General features: G+C 49.9%; 7 protein-coding genes across 7 annotated transcripts; 5 read left to right on the plus strand and 2 right to left on the minus strand.

Annotated features, from left to right (window-relative positions):
* Positions 1–294: 294 nt before the first annotated feature.
* N7487_001777 (uncharacterized protein) lies at positions 295–1,929 on the plus strand (the record flags this gene model as incomplete). The annotated part of the gene is made up of 7 exons (XM_056869525.1): positions 295–383; positions 440–506; positions 557–627; positions 684–864; positions 933–1,127; positions 1,193–1,730; positions 1,802–1,929. The coding sequence occupies 7 exons, from the start codon at positions 295–297 to the stop codon at positions 1,927–1,929; spliced, it is 1,269 nt and encodes a 422-aa protein (XP_056734309.1).
* Positions 1,930–2,493: 564 nt separating this feature from the next.
* On the minus strand, positions 2,494–6,204 carry N7487_001778 (putative PHD finger domain protein; the record flags this gene model as incomplete). The annotated part of the gene is made up of 3 exons (XM_056869526.1): positions 2,494–3,838; positions 3,897–5,502; positions 6,147–6,204. 3 exons carry the CDS (start codon positions 6,202–6,204, stop codon positions 2,494–2,496), a joined length of 3,009 nt encoding a protein of 1,002 aa, XP_056734310.1.
* Positions 6,205–7,505: 1,301 nt separating this feature from the next.
* On the minus strand, positions 7,506–9,044 carry N7487_001779 (curved DNA-binding protein (42 kDa protein); the record flags this gene model as incomplete). Its single annotated transcript, XM_056869527.1, has 5 exons — positions 7,506–7,693; positions 7,753–8,565; positions 8,637–8,741; positions 8,797–8,880; positions 9,017–9,044. The coding sequence occupies 5 exons, from the start codon at positions 9,042–9,044 to the stop codon at positions 7,506–7,508; spliced, it is 1,218 nt and encodes a 405-aa protein (XP_056734311.1).
* An 840-nt stretch (positions 9,045–9,884) lies between these two features.
* On the plus strand, positions 9,885–10,772 carry N7487_001780 (endonuclease/exonuclease/phosphatase family protein; the record flags this gene model as incomplete). Its single annotated transcript, XM_056869528.1, has 1 exon — positions 9,885–10,772. The coding sequence occupies one exon, from the start codon at positions 9,885–9,887 to the stop codon at positions 10,770–10,772; it is 888 nt and encodes a 295-aa protein (XP_056734312.1).
* A 919-nt stretch (positions 10,773–11,691) lies between these two features.
* N7487_001781 (SWI/SNF chromatin-remodeling complex subunit SNF5) lies at positions 11,692–14,167 on the plus strand (the record flags this gene model as incomplete). The annotated part of the gene is made up of 2 exons (XM_056869529.1): positions 11,692–13,683; positions 13,739–14,167. 2 exons carry the CDS (start codon positions 11,692–11,694, stop codon positions 14,165–14,167), a joined length of 2,421 nt encoding a protein of 806 aa, XP_056734313.1.
* Positions 14,168–15,149: 982 nt separating this feature from the next.
* N7487_001782 (class I SAM-dependent methyltransferase) lies at positions 15,150–15,488 on the plus strand (the record flags this gene model as incomplete). Its single annotated transcript, XM_056869530.1, has 1 exon — positions 15,150–15,488. One exon carries the CDS (start codon positions 15,150–15,152, stop codon positions 15,486–15,488), a length of 339 nt encoding a protein of 112 aa, XP_056734314.1.
* Positions 15,489–15,812: 324 nt separating this feature from the next.
* N7487_001783 (GNAT family N-acetyltransferase) lies at positions 15,813–16,571 on the plus strand (the record flags this gene model as incomplete). The annotated part of the gene is made up of 1 exon (XM_056869531.1): positions 15,813–16,571. One exon carries the CDS (start codon positions 15,813–15,815, stop codon positions 16,569–16,571), a length of 759 nt encoding a protein of 252 aa, XP_056734315.1.
* Between the last annotated feature and the right edge of the window lie 753 nt (positions 16,572–17,324).

Here is a 17,324-nt window from a genome sequence, read left to right on the forward strand (position 1 = left end):
CGTATGGACTTCACAGACGTCGGAATCCGCCACACGATTCTCAACAGTGTACAGCTCCATCACTTTATCGATTTCTCACCATCGGCCGCTATTATTGCAAAAGAGGCCCGTCTCTGTGTTATTGCTATTGTTGTCGGTTGGGTCACCACTAGTATTGTCTCTAGCATTTGCAATCGGAATTGTGAACGTGACTCAATCCATAGCAAACGCTGATAGCTGCTGCGCAAAACCTTTGTGAAACTTTCGCGAATTCCACATCAACATCAAGCTACACCAAACGCCAAGCCACACAACATGATGAAAACATTAGCTTCACTGGCATTGCTTGCTGTAGGGGCTACAGCCCAGCTTATTGATAGCTCAAGCTTCGGTGCTGGTCAAACGTCAGTACAGTATCAATGTACAGTCTTTGGGTTATGGCTATCTGACTTCAGACCAGGATATCACCAAACCGAGACTCTATCCCCGGATGGACAATTGGAGCAGAAGGCCATGTACCGCAAGTTGTGAGTCGGTCTGTCAGAATTATGGCCGGACTGAGCTAACAGCCATTTAGCTATCAGACAAGCTCATCTTAACACCCCCGTACCCTGGAAACACACGGGGATCAGCTTGGGCACAAAGTCCGTAAGTGAAGGGCTTCAAACCTTGATACTGGACCTCGGATAATAACATGAGTATAGAGTCTCTCAGTCGGAATGGTCAGCAGAGTTCCAATTCCGAGCAAGCGGACCTGAACGAGCGGGTGGAATCCTGCAGTTATGGTATACCAAGGACGGCCAGTCCCGTATTGGTACCTCGAGCATCTATACTGTCGGCCAGTTCGACGGCTTTGCTCTGGTAATCGATACGCATGGTGGAAGAGTGCGTATTGACCCTGTCTTGTATTGTTGTGGCGTATTGATAATTACTGTTACTAACCTCTTCCATAGGGTGGAAGTGTCCGTGGATTCCTGAATGACGGTACCATCGATTACAAAAGCCACAACAGCCCGGACACCTTAGCCTTTGGCCACTGTGACTACTCCTACCGTAACTTGGGCCGTCCATCAATTGTCAAGCTCAAGCACACCAGCTCCATCTTTGAGGTCACCATTGACGACAAGGTTTGCTTTTCAACCAACAAGGTATGTATACACTATATCCTGCCGACATCGTACCGCAGCCATCTAAAACATACTAACCTGAACAGGTCGCTCTGCCCGCTGGAAACACCTTCGGCATCACAGCAGCCACTCCCGAAAATCCAGACTCATTCGAGGTCTTCAAGTTCATCCTTGAGTCCGCCACAGGTCAAGGCCCGACAATCCCCTCGAACCAAGGGAGCACCCCCCAGCAGCCAATTCGCAATCAAGTTCCTGACCAGCCCGCTCAACCCATAACCAACCGCGGCACAGAAGCCACAATGAACGGTTTGGCTGCCCAGATCGTCGACGTCAGCGCTCGCATCCAGCTGGCCGGAAAGGCCACCAACACCATCCTTCAGGAACTGAAGAACCAGGCACAAAAGGCAGACGAGCGCCACGCAGAGCTTATCCAGAAGTCCCTGGCCCAAGACCGCCAGCTCGCCCAGTTCGACAGCCGACTTTCGCGCGTTGAGCAGCTGCTCCAAGCCCTCCAGACCGATTTGCAGAGCAAGGATTACAGTGGACGGTTCAACCAGCTCCACGAGACGCTGCGATCCTCCCACCTCAGCCTAAGCGAGAACCTGCAGGGTCACCTGCTTAGTGGTAAGTCCCCTTGCTTTGTCCATATGACCTATCTATTTCAATTTGCTAATTGCTTTTCTCCCATCTTATAGTCATTACCGCCTCTAGCCCACGTATGGGCTTCTTCATCTTCTTGTTGATTGCGTTCCAGGTGGTCCTCGTGATCTCCTACGTCATCTACAAGCGTCGCCGGGCCAACATGCCCAAGAAGTTCCTTTAAGCGTCCCCGTTCTGTCCCTCTCTCCCTCCCCCTGTCTTCCTGAATCTGTGTCGCTGTCGTCTTGAGTTATTGTGTGATGGGGGCTGGGGGGTTATATTCATAATGTTCACCAGTGTACTCTGCCCGGAGTTGAGCCACCGGGATCTATTCTTCCAGCGAAAGTTATGTAGAATACGAATATGTTATTACGTTGATGAAACCTCTCTGAGAGTAATTAGATTTACAAGTAAGAAAAAAGTGAAATGAGAAATATTCATTTGGCCTTTGGCCCATGCTATCGTACACATTCTCCGGGCCACCCAACCACGCGCATTTTTTTTGAAAAACAAAAAAAAGCAAGGCAAGATAAAACAACATTGAAAGAAAAACAAAGGCGTGGCCGGGCAGCCCGGAGAAACAGATTCAAGAAAATTTGACGATCGCCACCCCGGCGATCGCGAAAATCGAAAAAATTAAAAAACAAAAAAAAAAATCAAATCCACAATTCAAACCGCCGGGGTCCTCTTGTATGGAAGACCCCGGCGGTTTGAATTGAGGGGAGCCTGCCTGGCCAGCAGGCTCCCCTCACTTGGACTTGGTGTATTGGCGCTTCTGCGCCGGTTCTCCCGCGGATCCCTGGTCCTCGGTGCGGGATCGCTTGTTCCGATTGAACACAGGGATCCGCGGGAGAAGTTCGGAGCCCGCGTGGTGGGACTCCTCATCCTCGGCATTGGAGGATGCCTTGGGAGGGGGAGGGGAGTTTGCAGCGTGAGATGAGCCCAAGGTGGACTCCTCATCGATGCGGGACAAGGTCTTCTGATCAACGGGCGAGGTAGGCCCGGCAGCTTCGGCGATGTGACCTTCGCCGACAGCAAGGGGAGGCTGGGTGTTAGCCATGCTAAGGAGGGCAGCGGCAGCGTCAAATTCATGAGTGGAAACAGGAGCGCCGGCAATCATGGTGTTAACAGCGGAAGAAACATTCTGGGTGAACTCGGCGGGAAGACCGTTCTGTGTGATGTTGTTGGTGATCCCGGCGGTTTCAGCACGGTTGAGGTATTCATTGGTGAGTTGCTTGGTCAAATCCAAGCACTTTCGCTCGACAGCTCGGGCATACTCATTTTCACGTTCGTGATGATCATCTTTGACAGCAGTGATAAAGTTCAGAACGACATCGCCTCCGAGGAAACGAGCTCTCTTCTCTCGCCAGTCGTCGTCAAACAGAGTTTGATTTGGGTCGTCAGGAATCATGATGTCACAATCAATGGACGCCATATTTTTGGTTCGGCGAACACGGCGCGTACGCTCGTTGCTGCCATTAATCTCCTTGGTGGCAATCATATCGTCAGGAGTAACATGGTTAGGACACATCCACCCGATCTTGGGGTTAGGGGGATGTGCGCGGGGAGGATCAAGACAATCCAGATGGAAGCGGCAGGGACAGTAGTCGCAAGTAATAATGGGACGTGTACCTTGGGATGTAAAACCACACTTGGAGCAACGGATGCAGTCTCCCTTGTTGTCGTATTCTCGGAGAAGCATGGGATTCGCGTAAACGATAGGAGCGTCCTGCTTGGGTGCTTTAGTCAGCCGCGGCAGGTGGGGCGCCGCCTTGTAGTAGCGTTGATGCTTCAAATTTCGGGCATAGTCGTTATCGAACACAATTCCTTCATCAACTCCCTGGAAATGTTCCTTGATATCCTGAGGAAGTTGGAATTCTGTCTTCTTGTAGTGTTTGGAGTGTGCGATCAAGGTAGAGAAACTGTTGCGAATGGAGCACTTTGGGCAATGCCACTCTCCCTGCGGAGGATTCTTGGGATCCAAGGGAGGATCCAAGCATTCGAAGTGGTATGAATTGATGCATGTGTCGCAGCAGAGTAGATCGCCACCTTTTCCACATTGGTGGCAATCATCGCTGTTGTCGGGAGGTTCACTGTGAGGTGTCATGTTAGCACATAGAACTGGCTAAGCCAGGCCAAGAAATCACATACATAGAGTTCGGCATTTGGCGTGGTTCGTGGTCGCCAGACCAGTCATTAAATCGGACCGAGTAAGCAGAATTTGAGAGTGAAGAAAGACTTGAGACCGTGGTATCAACAGAGAGCGACCGTGCGCGCTGGGGGATCTCAGAGGCCTTAGCCTTGCCTTTCTGGCGTCGTGAGACGGGCTTTCCAGTCTTGCGACCGATAAGCGAAGCAGATGGTGAATAGACAGATGGAGCCTCGGGCTCCGGACCCTTGACAAGAGGTAGATCGAGGATAGAACGAATGGGAGGAAGAGTACTTGGGGGAGGTAGACCTGCGGGAGGGAGGGAACGGGTACGATAGAGCGCTTCATCGATCGCTGCAATATCTCCCTCGATTCCCGTGTCAATGTTGTCCTTGTTGTAGGGGTGTTGAATGGCGTCTGGTGGGCCAATTGGAGTACGAATGTTGCTGTACCGGACTGCGATGTCCACGTAAGATTCTGCTTCAAGACGAGCACGCACGGCTCGCATATTTTCCTCGTGATCAGGGTCCATATCCAACTTGCGCTTACGCTTGTAAGCATTCTCGTTGACCGGGCATGGCTTCTTGGGTCTCTTGAGCGGAGCGGTGTTCGATTTACCGTTCAGGAAGTTTTCCTCAACACGGGGACCACTTGTGTCGCGATAAATATCAGAGATCTTGAAGCTGGGCTCGGCATCAACAGAGTTGGCAGGTGGTAGGCTTGATTCGCTGCGGGGGGGAATATCGGCTGCATTGGATGTAGCGCGAAGGTATTTCTGATACCACTCCTGGGCATCTCTAATAGAATTGCTGAGGACAGATTGGAGCGCAAGTCGCAGTTGGTGATTTGCTGCATCGCATTTGGCGATGTTCGCGACCAAAGAGAGTTGAAATTCATCATCCACAGCATTGGACCAGAAGTAAAGAAGAGCCACGGCACCCGGCTCGTTGCCCTTCTCGGTTGCGTTGATTATGGAATGCTTTATGAGAGCCCGGAGTTTAGGAACATCATATTTGTCGGAAGGTTGCAAAGGAAGAGACATTAGCGCTGTGACGTACTTGTTGGTATCGTCCGCGCTCGGGAGGGTAGGAGTGGCCGCATCGGCCGGGGTGGTAATGGTGCGAATGGGCTCGTCGGCCAGGCTTTGACCTCCGCTGGAGATTGAGGCAAATGCCTCCGCCTCAAAGGCCTCAACATGACTCTTATCGGCTGTCAGTTTCTCAACCCCGCTAAGGGGGGAAAGGCGCTCAGTTTCGTCGCGCGGGATGTTGGTCGGCTCGGTCGCGACGCGGTGGGCCCGTTCAGAAGGAGGAGTCACGCCAGCAGCTCGGTACTCCGCAGTCGATGGGTATTCCCCGAGCTCTCTCATTGTCCGATACTGGGGGGTGGGCTTCGAAGGGCCCGGGGGCTTCTTCTGAAGCTTCCGTCGTTGCGCGGGTTTGGAAGAGCCCTGACGGCGTTCGGACTGAGTGGGCCCCGTAGGGGCAGGCGGAAGGGGCCTGGTAGGATTAGTGCCACGCGCTCCATGCCCTAACTTCTTGGGGTCAACGTACTTGGCAGCAGCTACAGCTGCATCTTGCTTCTCCTTGGAAGCTTTCTCGGCTTCGACTATTTAAAGTCAGTGTTTGTTCTCATCTTGGAAGTGAGTGAAAAAAAGTGTGGGGTAAATCTCCCAGTTTCACCTGAAGGATGCAACCTCTCCTTCTCCCCCATCTCAGAAGTGATCAATGACCAGATCAGTGAGATAGATAGAGAAAGAATCATTCATATGAAAATGAGAAAAAAAAAAGGAATGGTAGGTTCAATGATATAAGTGAGTGAATCTGGGGGGAGGGAGGGGAGTATGTTGTCTCATCCACTCAGGGCTCAGTGAACCAAATGACAGAAGATATCCCGTCTCAGAAGTGACTAGAGCAATGAAAACACAATCCATGACATGAGAGAAATAGCTTGGAAAGGCCAACTCATCTTTGCCTGAGAAATGTGGAAGGCCAAGAGGTAGATGAGGTGTTGCACCTCAGTCACAACGGGATCAGGGACATGGTGGCATGGGGACATGGGACTGGGGACATGAGACTGAGGACATGAGACTGGGGACATGAGACTGGGGACATGAGACTGGGGAAGCATGATACAGAGGAGCATGGCATGGGGTAATCTTCCAGCTTGAACTGGGAGATCGTGATATCCGCGTCACAGATGTGATTGGATACCTGGGAGGGGACTGGAATAGACAGAGGATGGTCACTTACTCTTCTTGTTGAGAAGACGCTTTGAGACGCGACGCACAGCAGCACGTACGGTATCCATTTTTAACACTGAATGTAACGAAATGGATTGAACGTGGGGAAGAAGAGAGAAGAAAAAAAGAAGAAGAAGAAGATGGGGGGAGGGGGAGGGACATAAATACTCTGCGAGACTGGGGGGGCTTTCCCTTTTAGGTCAAGACAGATTTTCTGTAAGAAGGGTGCAAACGGGCATAATAGAATAGACAGTAGTCCAGGTGACATGTCACGTATTGACCTCGACATCCCGTGCTACCAGGTGACTCCTTTGAGGATGCTTACAGAGAACAATAGCTTTTATATTGATCTATTCATCTATTGATCCTTTGAGAATACGAGTCTGCCTATGTATAAAACTTCAATGGCTGCACAGCCTTAGCTCTATTGGACCTGATCTAGCTGTGTAGACAATTCATCAGGCACGCATGCAAGTAGATAGGCTCTGGATCGACCGTAGGTGACGGATATAAATTGGCTATTGTTTGCAGGTCTCACAGGGAAATAGTTGTAGGATGGGATATACTCTCGAGATATCCAGAAAGCCGTGGTTCCATTGTGTGCTTGGGGGATTCAACAGTCAACAAGAATGAGACGGAGGGCCTGATTGTATTGCTGTACCGAGACTCTACATCGATTAGCAAGTTGCGACAGCCTGGTTCTATGTGATTACCAGCCACTAGACAAACACCATCTAGATAGCTCAAGATAGTATCCTAATATTGCATACTCTGAGAGGAGAGCACGAATGACTTGCCTACAGACATTTGAACATCGCCCTTTTATTGAGTAGTCGACGATGAACTGCATATGAATCAATCAAATCTGGGTTTGATCTTTTCCTCGAGCAACAATCTGTCTCGAACAAAATACAGATTGAGATTTGGCACGGATAAGAATATACGAAAGTGATAAAGAACTACAATGGCTACCGTCTCAATAGAACGTCTCCATGTAGATTTACAATACACCTGAGTACAGTCTGGCAACGTCTTGATTTGGTCCGTGGAGTCTGCTCCAATTGCTACATACAAGACAGACAGGCCTCCAGGGAAAAGCACAAGAAGATCTCCCAGCTCCCAGCTTGTCGATAAAGTATATACCGAGGTTTCCAAAAAAATGGGTTGGCATTGCCAGCCCTGTCGCATGTCATGGGGAAAATCAAGTGTTTCTCTTTTGTTTTTGGATAGATTTCGTATGACCTGCAGTGAGGCTCGTCATTGGATATCTGTTTTGCATTCAGATTGGACAAATAGTCCTACACTATATCAAAGTGTATTTTATGAAAATGATGACCAGGGGAAGTTTGTTGAGAGCATTGACTCATATTTACTCTTCACCGCCGGTGGTCTTGGCCTTCTTCTTGCTCTTGTTCTTCTTGTTACCGGTAGAGCGAGCAAGGGGCTGCTCGAGAATCTTGAGGATCTCCTCATCCTCGAGCTTCTTGTCAGACTTGACCTGCTCGAGATCGACGGGCTTGGCAGCAGCGAGCTTGGTGAGACCGTTCTTGGTGATGGCTGTGGGTGGGGTTAGCGTATGGGTCCAAATCATCTCCATGCAAGGTTAAGGTACGTACCAATGGTGGTCAGCAGACGAGAGACGGGGGAACCGTCAGTCTCACCGGCGGGCTCGTACTGGCGCAGGACGCCGCCACGAACGCACTCAACAACACCGACCTTGGCGGCCTTCTCGTCCTCAAGCTGGCGCAAGCTGAAGGGGAAAGTACCGAACTTCTTAACAACCTCAGACAGAGTCTGGCGGGAGCTGGGGCGCTTCAGGCCGTAAGTGGTGGTGGTACGGCGGTGCAGGGTAGCACGGTGGTCGAGGTTCTTGACCTTGCCGGATCCCAGACTGAGGCCAACCTCAACACCCCAAACTTCGCCGACCTCGGGGACACCGTCACCGCGGACACCGTTACCGGGGGAGAGAATGATCTTCTTCTCACCCTCAATCTCGTTGCGGCCGAACATCCAGCTGGTAGTGTTCTCGACGACAGTGCAGTCGTAGGTCTTGGCGATCTTCTCGAGCAGAGAAGACATGTAGGCCTGAGTAGGGGCCTTCTGGGCCGCGGCCTTCTTCTTCTCCTCATCGGTACCCTGAGCCAACAGACCCTGGGGAACCATAAGGCGCAGGAGGACCTCGTTGGCGTAGTGGGTAGCGATAATGAGGTCAGCCTCGCGGCCGGTAACAACCTCCTTGGGGGCGTCCTTCTTGGGAACAACCACCATATCGCAAACGATGGTTCCGAATCCATCGATCTGAGCACCAAGCTGGATCTTGACGAGCTCGCCGGCCTTCAGGGTGATCTCGGCCTCGGCGGCGTCGGACACCAGAGGAGTGTAGGGAGTCACATAGGAGCTAGGGGAGACAGTAGTGGGGTGAGAGATACCTTAATTTACAAGTTACAATCAGTTCATGTGGTTCTTCTGCCACTAACGGGTAGAGAGGGGGTGGACCAACCCTTGACAATCTTCTTGCCCTTGTAGACCTTGGTGATCTCCTCGTCGAGGAGCTTGTCACCCTTCTGACAGATCTCGACGATCTTCTCTCCCTCCACACAAAGAGCTACGTAGATGTTAGATCACAAAGTGAGACAGTGGGAAGTTCTTGCGCAACGAACCGGCAACAGCGTCAAGGACGTTGTGAGAAATTTGCGCAGCGGTCTTGTACTTGGTCAAGGTATCGGGGTTGTTGAGGGTGTAATCTAGAAAGAATCGTATAATTAGTCATGGTCTATGAACCGAACATATTTTCTTTGTTGTGGTGAGTGCCAGCGAGCTCATGGCCCATATTGGACTCGGTGCCCACAAACGTCAGAGCTTTCCATGAAGTTTACATACCAACCTCGGGTGCTTTGTCTTCCGCCATTGTGAAGTGAATTGAGCTCGTGGAGCTGTAAGAAACAAGTAAATGCAAGTGGTTTCGAGAAAAGTGTTCGGATTGTAAATCCGTGTGAAGCTAGAGGAGAGGAATGGATCGAGATCGAGTCGTGTGCAAAGCGTCGAGAGGGCGTTTAGCGTTGGTGGGGTTGGGTGGTGGTCGCCTGATGTTTCAGGCCCGTCACCTAGGGCTTTGCCGAAGACGTCATGGCCATCTCTCCCTTGACTTCATACTGAGCTACGCCATTGATTTGAGACAAGAGAACATGTATTCTATATTATAACTAGCTAACTTTAGTGTTGATTTTGTTATATAGACCATAAATATCCCTTCTTGATACCCCAGATTCCGCCACAAACCCAGGATCGCTCAGACCTCCAGTCTACTCCGTAACTTCTCCTCACCTGACCAGTCGTTTCCCCTCTTATACATCACTGGGAAGTACGTCAATGTATCCGGGCTTTTATCTTCTATTTATTCCCCTTTCGATGTCTTCTTTGTCATCCTATAGCGTTGTGGCCAGAAGGGTGGATCAGACTGCCAACTGTAGAATATCCATGAAAAGTACCGTTGCCTATATACATACAGAACAACTTTAATGAGGTTAAAAAATACTCTATAATATACACCTAGGCATACCTACATCGGTACAAAATATACATGTACCTAGTTACCTTTAGGACTGTGTATTGCCTGAGGCATAGTGGTAACCTGAGGCAATGCAACATTCCCCTCACTCGTTGTAAACCTGATATCGATGGATGTATTTATACCATTAGTCCATTAGTCCATTACTGGTAGTTTGATCCTCATTTTAAATTCCACGCTATGAGTCCTACAGAACTTCCCATCAGGGTTTTGACACACAATATCCGTTATGCAACCTCATCTCCCTTCAAAGGCGAACAACCCTGGGTTGATCGCAAACAATTGCTGTTGAATGAATTTGAGTATGAGACTCGTCATTGCAGAGAGACCTTCGTCTGCCTACAAGAAGTTCTCCACAATCAACTTGGTGATATTCTGGCTGGGTTGAACCAGGACGGAAACCCCGAAGCACCAGAATGGGAGTATATCGGTGTTGGTAGAGATGATGGCCACGAGGCTGGGGAATACTCCCCTATCATCTACAGACCATCAGTCTGGGAGCTGTTACATTGGGAGACAGTCTGGCTGTCCAAGACACCTGAAACGCCATCTAAGAGCTGGGACGCAGCCTCCATCCGCATTGTTACCATTGGAGTCTTCACTCATCGGGCTAGCCGGAATACGGTCCTTGCCATGAACACCCACCTTGATGACCAGGGATCTCAGTCTCGTTTTGAGGCTGCACGTATCATTATCGGGAAGATTTCCGAATACAGCGAGAACAAATTCGCAAAGCTCATCTCGGGCACTTTCTTGGCCGGCGATTTCAACAGCGAAGAGAATCAGGAGGCTTACCAAGAGTTGACGAAAAGCTTACGTGATGCATACAAGGAAGTTGACAGCTCGAGGCGATATGGTAACCATATTACTTGGACTGGATTTGGGTACGAGGATGAGCCAGCCTCGCGTATTGACTATGTTCTAGTGAGACCTGCAGGGACTCACGGTCAGAGGTTGGCAGTCATTGGCTATGCAGTACTAGGAAATCGGTTCGACGATGGTGTTTTGTGCTCGGATCACCGTGCTGTTATTGTGGACTTAATACTCCAAGACCGAATAGGTACTTAGATAGTGCAATGTTACGGCATATGAATAACAATGGATATGCCAAGAGACCTCGGAATACCCGTGGACCCTGGAGGTTACATTATGTAACACACACGTGGGTCACATGACAGTATGTAAAATTGGTAAACGGGGTCATAGGTTAGCCTGGAGCCCATAGGTGAGTATTGGGAATAGCCTCAAAATATCTTAAAAGTAGTATTATTCTTTAATCTATAATTCCTTTATGGTTGTTGGGTATATAGAGTGAATGGCGCGTTTCTTTGCTTTGATTTGAGACGGGTGCGGACACTTGTAACGGGTACTCTCCCTCCTTCTCCTTTGCCTCTTTCACCATCACCGCGACTTTTAAAAAAAACACAACTGCAACAACTCCCCCGCTTCAAAATAATCTTCCAGGGAAGAATCACGTCCATTGGGATCATCGCAATCGATTGACGAAAAAGGTCAGCTGACTTGGCCCCAACCGACCCGGAGCGGATTCTGCGCTGGAACTCCCGACTGGTCCATTCAAGGAACATCGGCAAGAGCTCTCCCCCTTCGGCCCTGGTATGTTCGATATTCCTTCCCATTTGGTTTTCCTGTCCATAATATTCATATGCTGTCCCCATTCAATCCGTCGCACACCCTTTGCTGGTGACCTGTGGCGTGTTCGGGACATGCGCCCGTTGCGACACGTCCATCCATCAACTTCATCCCCCAAGGTGAAATTGGATACAAGGTCGCGACGGTGATGGATAGTTGTACTCTACTTCTGAAAACACATGCTAATCATGATTTGATCGGATGAACAGGTTCCATCCCATAATGCTACGGTAACCGACCCGAACCTATCCCTGTCGCGTTGAGAGCCACTCCGAGCTTGGAAGATCATACGAGTGGCATCAGACGTTCGTTTCGCATTCAATAGACACCATTCACAATGCCATCCCCTGAAGTGACGGGTGGCTCGCTGCCCTCGGAGCAATCATTCGGGGACATTCAGTCAGGTGCCCAGAACAGCTCTGGCGCGTCGGACACAGGGGACCAAGGCCTAGACGGCATCGACCTTGGGACAAGCCGGTCAACAAATGGTCATACGCCAGATACAATTGCAGAGGGAAAACAAAGTGCAAAGGCTATGCTAGCTGCTTCTGGGGTGTCAGCCTCGTCAGACCCCGGCAGTGAGGTTTCCAATGGTACGTCCCGTTCAAATGGGACGCATGGTTCTGCAAGAAAGAGATCTCATGATGGATCTGCTGCCCAATCTACAGAGGTTTCTGGGGCCATGGCCGTACGCGCCCGCGAAACTCCATTGGATAAGGTTCTCCTGGAGCAGTACGTTGATCGCGAATTTCAGCACTCGGCTGCAGCTGCCTGGCAAAACCCGAGTCAGGAATTACAAAAGAATAAGCGAGCGGAACGCGACTTTTATTTGACAGTACGACGCGAAAATCAGTTAAACCCAGCTGCATTGTATGGTGTGGGCTATGAGGGATTTGGAAACCCCCGTACCGACATGCGCAATCAACACCCTCAACTTCTCTACCCAACCCATAGACGCCGCCCCGGAAACAGAAAGACGCGAGAATTACGCATTTCACGACGTGACGCAAAAACGCAGAACGAACAGATGGAGGATCTGGTCCCCATCCGCTTGGACATTGATTGGGAAAAGGTCAAGATCCGTGATACTTTCACGTGGAACCTTCATGATCGTGTGGTGTCCCCAGATTTGTTCGCGGAGAAGCTGGTTGAAGACATGGGTCTCGCGGTAGAGAGCTCGGTTCCTTTGACGAGAATGATCTCCCAGAGCATCCAGGAGCAGGTGATAGACTATTACCCGCATCTTAACATACACGAAGATCCCCTTGATCCCCAATTACCCTACACCGCATACAAAAACGACGAGATGCGGATTTCGGTCAAGCTCAACATCACCATTGGTCAACACACCCTCATCGACCAGTTCGAGTGGGATATCAATGACCCCAATAATTCTCCCGAAGAGTTCGCATTATGCATGACGGATGATTTATCACTCTCTGGTGAATTCACCACCGCCATCGCTCATTCAATCCGCGAACAGTCCCAACTCTTCACTAAATCCTTGTACATTGTCGCTCACCCATTCGATGGCCGTCCCATCGAGGACCCAGACCTCCACACCTCATTCCTCCCCACCCCTGTGGCTTCTGCCTTCCGACCATACCAATCCGCCAAAGAGCATACGCCTTATCTTTATGAGTTGAATGAGGCAGATCTCGAACGCACCGAAATTTCAATATCCCGAGAGCAACGTCGCCAGAAACGGTCAATTAACCGTCGTGGTGGACCTGCTTTGCCGGATCTCAAGGACCGTCAACGCACGATTCGTACCATGATTGTTTCATCCGTGATACCAAACTCGGTGGGCTCTATGGACGAAAGCAATGTGATTAAACGTACCGGTTCCGGCCGTCGTCGTGGAATGACTGGACACCGGGGCGATGATGATTCCGACGATTTTGATAGTGACGACTCCTCTGTTGGCTCTCCTGCAATTGGGCCCAACCTCGCACAGGGTACTGCTCGTACTAGAGGCATGAGAGGCGCGGCATCTGCAGCCCATGCGGCGCTTCGCGCCAGCCTTGGACAATCTGCAACCCCTGAACCAGTGTATCACGAGCCCCGAGTCTCGGCCCGAAGACAACAATACCGAGAAGAGAGTGTGGATGACTCTGATAAGTTGATAGTGAGATTTAAGATTTCGCGTGATAAGCTAGTCGATCTGAGGAACGGAAGGCGCATTGTCTCCGCCCACTCCAGCGCAGGGCAAGCATCTCGCACGATGGCACCTCCGTCCGATAAACAGTCCCGACTTCACCCTCCCCCGCGACCCCAACAAACCGGTGCTGTTGATGCACCGAACCCTCCGCAGCCTGGTGTTTCTGGCGTGAGTAGATTTTAACCCCAGTTTTTGGCCCATGGCTGACCCTGTGTCTATGCAGCCCCCACCACCCAACTGGCTGGCAGCCGGTCTCAGCAAGTTGAAGCAGTCTCACCCGAACGATTCCTTTGAAGGAGTAATGCGTTATTCCGCCGTCGATACGGAAACCCTGGCCCCCGTGGCGAATCCCAACAACCTCCAGGCTGGCCAAAATATCAAATATCAATACCTCCCCCGTATTCGCTGCCATGACTGCCCCGGAAAGCTGTACACTCCCGGTCCGGGTATGACAGTGGACAACTTTGAAGTCCATCTCCGCAACCGACAGCACAAGGAGCGGGTGGAGGAGCGCCTCACAAAGACTGGTGGCGATGGCGGAAGCGCGAGTGCGAGCCCTCGGATGCCCGCGAGCGCCAGTCCAGCTCTCGGGGCTGCCACAGTCCCTGGAGCACATGCTTCTCCCTCTCCGGCCAGTGGATCTCAGCCATAAGTCAATTTCGTTCATGAAGTGATGACAACGGCGTCCTGTGTGATTACTTCCCACTTCTCTTTCAGATCGCTTATATTCTTTTACACATTTGATCAATTCAATCCATCTACTTCTTCATACTCCAGAACTCTCTCCCATTCCACCCCCACTCGTGTCGGTCTTGCATAGGTTTTGGTTTCTTAGTGCCGGAAGCGATCTATCTTTATCCTTTCTGTTGGCGCTCAATGTTTCTCCGGGGGTGTTTGTGTTTTTTCTTGCTTCGCTGAACCATGTGTAATAGCAGTTTGAGAGACGGGTTGAGCTTCAAGTAAATATCTCTATTTTCTTTTTATTGAGTGACCTAGTAGGAGTAATCTCACATCCACAACTGCCAGTCTATTTGTATCTATTAAAGAACCCTAAGGCTTCTTCCCTTTCTCATAATTCCTTCTCCATCTTTTTCTCCGTCTTCCTCTCTCTTCCCATTCTCAATCCATGCCATTTCCTTCCACCGAGTCCACCATCACCATTCTTTGTTTCTGCTCCTGCTTTCTATCGACTTCTACCCATACCCGGGCCTGCTTATTGCAACTTCCCAGGAGTGTAAAGTTTGTCTCTAGGAACATGGACACTCTTTTGATTCTCCGTTTCCGAGTGCTTTCCCCTATAGGTCTCACAGCTCCTACATGTGATCCCCTACTAATCCTTGCAAGGGTAAGTGGCAGGGGCAGAGTTTCCACTTTCGTCGATTCAGCAAGAGCGAGGCATTTAAGCAGACATTGGCTCGACACGAACCTTACCTAGCGCTGAAGTCCAGGAGGGCCAACGGGTTTTCGACGTTGGTTGTGGTGTTGGTGGTCCCGCGAGGGAAATCGCCAAGTTCACCGGGAGTAATGTCTTCGGCCTTAATAAAAATGATTAACAAGTTGAGTGTGGTACTCTGTACGCACAGAAGGAAGACCGTAGTGATCAGGCCCGCTTTACCAAGGGCGACTTTATGCAAATGACTTTCCCCGATAACAGTTTTGACGCTGTCTACGCGATCGAAGCTACCGTGCATGCTCCTAGTCTGGAAGAAATCTACTCGGAGATTTTCCGGGTCCTTAAGCCTGGCGGCGTCTTTGGTGTTTACGAGTGGTTGATGACCGAGAACTACGACAACGATGACCTCCGTCACCGTGCGATTCGTCTTGGTATCGAGCAAGGGAATGGAACTAGCAATATGGAGAAGATCTCGGTCGCTCTAGACGCGATGAAGAAGGCTGGGTTCGTGCTTGAGGTCAGTGAGGATCTTGCTGGTAGTAACGATGAGCTTCCTTGGTACTGGCCTCCGAGCGTATAGATATACCTAAGTACCCACTTTTACGGCTTAACAATCGAGGCAGAGATTCCACTTCCGCCGCTATCGAGGTCTTGGCTCGGGATTTCTTTTCTCGAATATACTTCATAGGTAACAAGTAGTTAAATGAATATTCTTAACTTACTCCGTACTGGGATGTAAATTACAACACCCTCCACTAATAAAATAAATGTACTAAGGCTGGCTCGGGCTTACTACATCGGGACCCCGCAACCCTAGTCAAATTCATTGCTTCAGCTCTTTACTCATCTCCCTTTCCTTTCTCCCTAGTTGAACCATCTTCCCTCATATCTATCAATCAGTAAAATGACAACGGAACAGTTCACCATTCAACTAGCCTCCCCAGCAGAGGGCCCCATTCTCGGCAAAATAAGCAGTGACTCGTTTCTAAATGACCGCCACACTCAAATGAAAGGACTAGGAAAGGACCCGTACGACCTCGAAAAGTCAATGACAGCATATCTTTCCCAACAAGCCGTGTCACCGAGAACAGTACTTCTGAAAGCAGTAGACAACGAAACAGGCGACACTGCCGGCTGGGTCTTGTGGAGCTTTCGAGGGTTCGCGGCTGAAGAAACTACAGATATACGGGATACTGTTCCACCTGCAGCAACACAATTCACGTCGACAACCTCGACACCAACCACGGGGAAGACCGCTCCCAAAGACCAAACCAAGAAAGTCGACATCGATGAGAACGACCCAATCAAGCAGCTCGAAAGGATGACCGATGCAGACATGAAATCCTGGATGACGAAGCTCATGCCCGATGGCACCAAATGCATGTATGTTAACTCGCTTTGTGTGGCACCCAAATGGCAGTCCAAAGGAGTCGGGTCGGCGCTTCTACAATGGGGTACAAAGACGGCAGATGCAGCGGGAGTTTTTATATGGGTGCATTCTTCGGCGGATGCATGGAAGATGTATGCAAAATATGGGTTTAAGATTATTGGGACACTTGACGTGGACTTGGACCAGTATGCTCCAGCGTCGGCGCCAGATAACGATGGGAAATGGGGTCATTACGTGTTTCGGTATATGAAGAGAGAGCCATCTCAGGAATGATTGTACCTTGACTTGTAATCGGTAGGTCGAATTCGAATATGAATCTTTTCAACACGCAAATAAGTTGGACTAAAGACCTCTTATCAGAGATCTCGGTGAGTACAATTTAGTATATAGAGTCGTGTTTTTTTGTCACGAGTAACACCTTCAGTCTCGTCATGGATAATGCCGAATAACTAAGTGCCTCGGTCAACAGTATCTAAACATGATGCGTCAGGCTGTGAACCAAGATTTCTACAACAGCCCTGATTTCCCCGAAAAGCAAACGTTAATTCTTGTACAGAATATCAGACCAGGTCCTTGGTGGATGCGAAAGTTACAGTAGACGGGTTAAACCTTAGAAGCATCCATATAATTCCATTTTCTTAACGGAACTACAATGTAAAAAAGTACTTTTGAAACAAAGTTCAATTCATTTACAGATAGAAAGCATATATCTGACGGGAATACGCAAAGAGACAGACAGTCGTGAAAACTCGGGCACAAGCCCCATGCAAACTTGAAGGGAAAAAAAGGCAGATGGGGTATACATCTCGGACCATCACTGAACTGCAAAGAAACAGAGCAAAGGGGGGCGAAATGGTGAAACCATAATGAAAATAACATGGGAATCAGGATATGAATATGGATATGAATATGAATATCGACGGGGACGGGGACAATCCACGCAGTAATCGCACAACTTATTTAAATCTGAGAACAGCACTAAGATCGATACCAGACGTCTATGTTCCGACGATCTTGGCCGAGGAA

The sequence above is a fragment of the Penicillium crustosum genome (assembly GCF_028827405.1).
Source record: "Penicillium crustosum strain IBT 35664 chromosome Unknown utg000001l_segment0_segment0, whole genome shotgun sequence".
Taxonomy (NCBI): domain Eukaryota; kingdom Fungi; phylum Ascomycota; class Eurotiomycetes; order Eurotiales; family Aspergillaceae; genus Penicillium; species Penicillium crustosum.